This window comes from Microtus ochrogaster, chromosome 22, assembly GCF_000317375.1.
Source record: "Microtus ochrogaster isolate Prairie Vole_2 chromosome 22, MicOch1.0, whole genome shotgun sequence".
Lineage (NCBI taxonomy): Eukaryota > Metazoa > Chordata > Mammalia > Rodentia > Cricetidae > Microtus > Microtus ochrogaster.
The window spans coordinates 14,772,813-14,780,526 of NC_022023.1; the positions used below are offsets into that span (position 1 = coordinate 14,772,813).

The following is a 7,714-nucleotide window of genomic DNA, read 5'->3' on the forward strand; positions in this document are numbered from 1 at the left end:
TCCTCCTCCTCTTTTCCCTCTCCCTCTCCCCCTCCTCCTCTTCCTCCTCCTCCTCCTTTTCTTCTTTTTACAAACAAAATATCACTACACACCCTTCATCACTCTCTCAAGTGTGATTGAGCAAGCTGCTCCTTCAGCAGCTTTGTGGCCCGTACGACAGTGTACTAACCTGACACTCACCATGACTCCCAGATGCCCAGAATTGGCTGTTAGCTATTTTGAGAATGACATTTTCTTCTTACGTTTCTTTTCCTTCCCAAGATCCAGGGCTGATAATAAACGCTGGCTTATCAACTGTAGCTGTAGCTCAGGTGGTAGGGCACCTGGAGAGCTTCCCCCGAGCCCCGGGTTTCAGCCTCAGTATCACAAAACCCGGGAGTGTGAGCTCAAATCCCAGAACTAGTGGGTGGAAGCAGCAGCTTCAGAAGCTCCTGATCATCCTCACTTACACTGCATGGGCTGGAGAGACCCTGAATCAGAGAACAAAACAGAGCAAAAAGCTGGCTTACTCTGCCATTTTCTCCAACGATCATTGTCCATGCCAATCAAATGGCGTGGTACCTGTTACCCTGCCCAGTTTTGCCCTCCCCCTGAGCCTCGCACCAGTGAACAGGTGAAACCTTGACACATTTTATTTTTTGCTTTAAGATGTATCCCTGCCTGGGGTTGGTCCTCACCATCATTACAGCCTGATTTTGAGTTCACGGCAATCCTCCTGTCTCAGTCTCCTAAGTGCTGGGTTTACAGTGGTGGGGTAGCATCCTTGGCCTTTAGTTGTTGTTATTTTAGAGACAGTATTGTGAAGCTATTTCCTTTGAATTCAAACATTCTCTCTGGAGCAAGGGTTCTAACACTTAGGAAGCCAGTGAAATTTACAAGGCTCGGGAAGCCAGGAAAGCTACAGGTTTTCCTAGGCCCCTTTGCAAGCTTCTAAAGCAGTAAACCATTGCTAGGGGAGAGGAGACTCTCTGGTGGATCTGACTGCAAACTGGGCTGGGCACCCTGGGGGCGCAGTGCCACCCATGCTGGAGTGGCCTTTTTTTTAAAAAAAAAAATATTTATTTATTATGTGTACAATATTCTGTCTGCGTGTATGTCTGCAGGCCAGAAGAGGGCACCAGACTTCATTACAGATGGTTGTGAGCCACCATGTGGTTGCCGGGAATTGAACTCAGGACCCTTGGAAGGGCAGGCAATGCTCTTAACCACTGAGCCATCTCTCCAGCCCTGGAGTGGCCTTTTAAGAGATGGAGTTATTTTGAATCATCCATGCTCCTATAAACAACCACTCACCCACACTCCTGTACATCATTCCAATAAATCCACTGATTCACCAAGTCAGGCATGAGTGGAATTGGTCTGACTTTGTTGTCTCTGCAGGAAAAAGTCACGCAGGCATGCTCTCATCATATTGCCCAGATGCACAGTAAGCTCTTTGGCTCAACAAATCCTCCTGCTTGGCTTAGTCACTGTGCTATGGCTGCGAAGAGACATCATGACCATGGTCCTCTTATAAAAGAAAGCATTTAATTGGGGCTGGCTTACAGTTCAGAGGTTTAGTCCATTATCGTCACCGTGGGGAGCATAGTTGTAAGCAGGCAGACGTGGGAGCTGAGGGTTCTCCATGTGGATCCACCCACAGGCAGGAGGAAAAGAGTGAGCCACTGGGCCCCTCTTGAACTTCCGGAACCTCCAAGCCCACTCCCAGGGACACACTTCCTCCAGTAAGCCCACACAGTGCTAAATTTTTCAAATAATACTACTCCCTATGAATTTAACGGGGGCCATTTTCATTCAAAGCACCACACTGCCTAAGTCTTCCCGAGTGGCTGGGGTGCTCACCTGTACGGCCAGCTAAAGCCTCAGACATTTTGCTGCTGCTCCATGCTGAGGGTTGTCACCCCTCACTCACCCCTAGGAATAGTGTCCCTAATACCATCAGAACCAGAAATGATCCCGTTTTACAGGCCTCTTCTGAGAGTTTTCTTTCCAGGGGCTCTCTGGGCGCGACCATCTCCAGGGAAAAGTGGGGTGCACTGGCCGTAAGTGGCGACGAATGGCGTTGTTTCTTTGTGAAGTCGGCTGAGCAGGACAGGCCTGGAGGAGCGTGAGGCGGAGAGACATGGAAGTGACACAAAATCATAGATTTTCTTTCCCAGGCAGGCTCCCTGCATTTGCATTTATTGATGGACTGTTGATGGATGGGTCTGGGCCTCCTTCTGGCATCTTATTTCATGTTAGGTACGCCTTCCCTCCCGAGTACTTCCTTTGTTTTCTCTCTTCGGCTCCGTGGTGTGCATGTGTGTTTTCTCCAGGCGATTTCACTGCCTTGGTGGCAATTTAGCATGCTATTTCTTCTGGAACCACCAGACTTTCGGCACTATGAGATGTATCAGATATGCTAAGCTGTGACCCGATGCATGAATGCGCTCCCGTGTGGTTTACTGTTTTGCTCCAAACAGGGATCTTGACAATGTCTATTTTCTTCAGGGGGTGGGGGAAGTGATTGGTGTGTTTATAATTACATGCATTGCTTTGGAAAAAGAAAAAAAAAACATTCCTGAGAGAATTTCGATTTCTGACTGGAGTTAATGATAAACAAATCTTTCATTTACTATTTTACCTGCCTGCTGACTGGAAGAAATTTCTACACTCTAGCTTCTGGGTCCTTTTTTTTTTTAACTTAAGAAAAAAGATTTATTTATTTTTGCACGTATGAGTGTTTGCCCACGTGTATGACTGTGTACCACGTGCATGCCTGGTTCCCAAAGAGGTCAGAGGGCATCAGATCCCCTGGAATTGAAAAATGGAGACAGTTGTGAGCTTCCATGTGAGTGCTGAGAATCAAACCTGGGTGCTCCGGATGGACAGCCATCTTAACCACTAAGCCTTCTCTTCAGTTCCTGCTGTTTTTTTTTTTTGTTTTTTGTTTTTTTTTTTTTTTTTTTTTTTTTCAAGACAAGGTTTCTCTGTGTGGCTTTGGAGCCTGTCCTGGAACTAGCTCTGTAGACCAGGCTGGTCTCGAACTCACAGAGATCCACCTGCCTCTGCCTCCCGAGTGCTGGGATTAAAGGCGTGCGCCACCACCGCCCGGCTTGCTGTTGTTTCTTAAAATAGGCTCTCACGCTGTAGCTCAGGCTATCCAGAAACTCGTTAGGTAGTCCAGGCTGGCTTTGAAACTGTAGCGACACTCCTGTCTCAGCCCCCTATGTCTGGAACCAGGCATGTGCCACCATGTCTGGTTTACCTTTTGGCTTTCTTGTTTCTGCTCCTTGTGACCTCTGCTTTGCTCCTTGGGGGTCACTTGCTTTGTGCCCTGCACCAGGTAAGTGGTCACAGAGTGCAGCAGGATGTCCCCGTCCAAGATGACTGGAGACAACTCCAGAACAGACCAAACCAAAACCCACTTTTAAGAACGGTTCTTCTGCCTCTATGGTCCATCTCACCCTGGACTCCTCGGGTATCAGCCGGGGGCCACTTCTCCATTATTCCCCCCTCCCCCCGGCAGGGGCACACCTGCCATCCCAGAATGCGGCCACCTGCGCCAGGGTTTGGCACAAAGGGGCCAATAAGACAAGTTGACTTCCCAATGATTTCCAGGTCAGAGGAGACTCCTGGGTGCAAGCTTGGAATAAAAGGCTTGCAGACACCCTTGAGCAGAGGGCACTGTGGGACTAGAGAAGCAATCGATCAGAATCTGTGAGGCGTGGGAGGGAAAGACTAGAGGAGGGCCAGTTCCATCTTTACAAACCATCGGATACGTTTATTTTGCTGAGGGAGAAGTGAGGGCTCGGATAGGTTGAGGAACTTGCCGCGCGCAGAGATTCCGGTTTCCTTTGCAGCAGATCTGACACCGATTTGTACCCCTTCACGCGTCCCTGGAACTCCCCTAGGTCGTGGCTGGATCACGGGAAGGGCCAAAGGACAGAGTCTATGCAGATCACTCTGTGGTTCCTTATGCCATTCCCTTTTCTCCCTTCTGCTCCCTGGGAAAATATCCTCCTAGAACCGATCCCAAGGAGGATCTACAATTCCTGAGCCTCAACTGTCGCTCTGTATACTGATGAATTTTGAGACAGGGTCTCTGTATACTACAGATGGGTCTCGATCTCTCGATCTTTCCTGTCTTAGACTACAAGGACATGAAGGACAGCAGTCACTTGGAAAGCCACCACTGCACAGGGTCTGGAGGTCAGGAATGAGGCTCGGCTCCTTTAAGTCCAGCTTGGGAACGCCCAGAGCGGGCAGCACGGTTCCGGGATCTGCGAGCTGGGAAAGCCTACGCTGCAAGGACCTCCCGGCTCCTGTCCCCTTGGTGCCCCGCCCGGCGCGCCCACTGCTTCCTGGAGCTGCCGGCCTCGGCTTGGGAAAAATGAGCCGCATCTACCACGACAGTGTCCTCCGCAACAAGCCGGTGCAGAGCGTACGACTGCCGGGGTCCTGGGACCCTGCCGCCCACCAGGGGTAGGCTGTGATCCGCCCATCCATTCGGCTGCTGACCAGGGGTGGGTTTTGCTCTGTCCACCTGGTTGCTGGCTCGGGATGGGTTGCACTTTGTCCCGCTGCTGACCAGGGTTAGACTGGACTTGGAACTACCGGGTACGTCGAGTCCCTGGGGCTCTGGCCCCTGCTCTTAGCCAAGAATGGTCTGCAAGCATCCTTGGAGCCTGGGCTCCAGGCCTTGGTCAAGCTCACAATCTGAGTCCTGTTCAGAGAAAGTTCTGGGTCAGAGGGGGCGCTGGAGGTGAGAGATAAAACTGGCGTTGTCAAAGCCACCTCTGGCCTCCAGGCTGCTCTTCCCAGCATCCTTGACAGCCAACACCAGGAAGAAAGATGTAATTGAAATTCCCGCCTACAGGCATTTTCCCCGAAGGGACTCCAGACTCCCAAATGGAACCCTAGAGGTGGTGCATTGGTTCCCACTGACCTCGGTCCTTACCCCACCCCAGGGCTCTAAACTCCAGTAATTTGTCATGGTGCACCATAGGGGGCCAGCGCATGGTATGGCAGGTCCGACAGAGGGAGGGTGGGAGCATCAGGAGGTACAGGCCTTATCCAGGGTAATAAGCAGGATAGTTCCATTTACAATCAGATACACCAAAGAATCACGCTATGTGAGAGAAGCCAATCCCAGAAAGTCAAATACGGTGTCACCTAGGAAGTGGAATCTATTTTTTTTTTGTTTGTTTGTTTTTGTTTTTCGAGACAGGGTTTCTTTGTGGCTTTGGAGCCTGTCCTGGAAGTAGCTCTGTAGACCAGGCTAGTCTCGAACTCACAGAGATCCGCCTGCCTCTGCCTCCCGAGTGCTGGGATTAAAGGCGTGCGCCACCATCGCCCAGCCAGGAAGTGGAATCTAAAGTTCAGCTCATAAGGTTCTCAGCGAAGTAGTTTCAGTTCATAGGAGGAATTGGTTCTGAGGATCTAATGTGTACATAGATCTGATTGTGTGAATCATACACAAAGTGTGTATAGATCAAGTTATCTTGTTAAATGCCTCCAGTGTATACTGTCTTTGTCAGTTTAATGTTTTTAGAAAGAATTTGAGAGGAGAAAATACACAAGGCAAGGAGTCTTGGCCCAATGTTCTTCCACTCTCTACCTGCTTAGACCCCACACTTTCCCCATGCTGATGGCTCCAAAGAAAGCCCCCAGGTCCCAGCTTCTGCTTTTGTGAACGCTGTGGTCTGGGAGTGGTAAAGGGGTGGCCCTGGTCACTCTGTGTGGTACCCTGTGATCTTGGGCTAATCGCCCAAACTTCTGAGCCTCGAATTTTCTAGCTGATGGTGACAATGGTGACAATAACGGTTTCCCTGGTGGATTATTATGTAGAAGTGGATAGGAACAGGAATGTAAAAGTTCTTTAAAGCAGGGGAAACGTCTCACCAGTGAGGAGCGCATGCTGCTCTCCAGAGGGCCCGCATTCACTTCCCAGCACCCACATCAGAGGGCTCAAAACTGCCTGTTAAGTCCAGCTCTGGGGGATTTGACTCCCTCTTCTGAACTCCACAGGTACCAGTACACACTGGCTGACACTCACACAGACACACATACCTACACATAACAAAACCCACCGCCGCCACCACCACCACCAAAACAAATAAACAACAAAACACTCAGGCCTGGTGACTCACAACCTTAATCCCAGTACCTGGAAGGCAGAGGCAGGTTAGTCTCTGTGAGTTCAAAGCAGCTTGGTTTACAAGTGACATTCCATTCCAGGACAGCTAGGGATACATGGGAAAACCTTGCCTCAAAAGAAAGAAAGAGAGAAAGAACCCATTTGTTCCCATATTTGCTTAAGTAAAATAGTAGAATCATTTATTTATTTGCAGCACTTTGCTATGTATTCAAGGCTTGACTTGAACTCACAGCAATCCTCCTTCCCAAGTACAGGGATCCCAGGTATGTGCCATCAAGCCCAGCTCTAACTAACGCTGTACATTTAGTAAGTACTTACATGATCACCTGCGCATCTACACTCTTAGGCCAGAACAAGAGGAGCACAGTGAGGCAGCTGCTATCTGCTCATTGGTGGATAAGAATCTTGAGGGTCTGGTCACAATTATTGTGTGTGTATGTGTGTGGCTGGGGAGGGGGGAGCATCTCTTGACCTCGGCACAACCTGGGAAGGTTCTTTGTAGGGATGGAGGCTCAGATAAGGGAAGCAGACAGTGGCGGCTTCACACCAGGTGCGCCCCAGAGACAGGTGAATAGAGTCTGGGGTGAGACTTGTTTCTGTCTCAGAGCAGATTCTCACCCAGGCAACTAAACCCTGGTGTGAATTTCCCGAGGACTGACAGAACTTGCCTTCCTTCCTTCTCAACCCCCAGGGGAAATGGCGTCTTGCTAGAGGGGGAGCTGGTGGATGTATCTCGGCACAGCATCCTGGATGCCCATGGCAGGAAGGTGAGTCTGTGTCCTGGGTGCCCCTCACAGGTCTCCTCCCTCATCCACAAAACATTATCCCCTGCGCTGGGCTAAGACATGGGGTCCAGGTCAATTCCTGAGGGGCTCATGGAACAGATTGCCCCTTGCTAATTCATTTCCAGAAAGACATCTCTGGGGGATATTGTTGTTACCCCCAAACTTTTCAGGGTTCCTTCTTATTTACCAAAGAAGATCCAAATTTCTAATGTTAGTTCTAGACCTATCTAAAACCCATCTCAGTTGCTTTCCAGCCTGGGCTGCCAAGGGGCCACTCAAGGGTCTGCAGGCCTCCATTGGTCAGATGTACATATGGCCTCTTGACTGGCTCAGTCTTTTTTTTTTTTTTTTTTTGATAGGGTCTTATCTAAAAAATAGTCCAGGTTCATTTGAACTCACCTTGAATTTCTATCTTCCTGCCTCTTCCTCCACAGTGCTGGGTCCCTCACCAGGTTTATGCAGCACTGGAGTTCAAACCCAGGGCCTGGTCTATTCCAGACAAGGATGTGACATTCTCAGGCCTGTTTCAGGCTTGTATTGCTCTTCCTATACCCTTGTCCCACGCCTGTAGATGCTCTGCTTTTTGAGAATTCACCTTTTCTGACTGTCCCCAAAGTACTATCTGTATCTTCCATATCTGAGTCCTTTTTTTTTTCCATTTTAGATGACTGTAGAAATAGGAGCGGCGGGCTGCGTCCCAGCACCCGGCCGCCCACATGGCTAGCTCTACCCGAAATAATTACACGGACACTGTGTTCATTTAATCACCGCTTGGCCCTTTAGCTCTAGC

The 7,714-nt window shown here is 49.7% G+C and overlaps 1 protein-coding gene across 1 annotated transcript in view; it reads left to right on the forward strand.

The window, feature by feature from the left end:
- Positions 1-4,271: 4,271 nt before the first annotated feature.
- The window catches only part of LOC101992978 (arpin), an 8,688-nt gene continuing 5,245 nt past the window's right edge, over positions 4,272-7,714 (forward strand). Inside the window, exons 1-2 of the mRNA XM_005357711.3 lie at positions 4,272-4,464; positions 6,831-6,906. Of these exons, the coding sequence (XP_005357768.1) occupies positions 4,373-4,464; positions 6,831-6,906 (168 nt within the window). The 5' untranslated portion in view covers positions 4,272-4,372. The remainder of the gene's footprint in view (positions 4,465-6,830; positions 6,907-7,714) is intronic.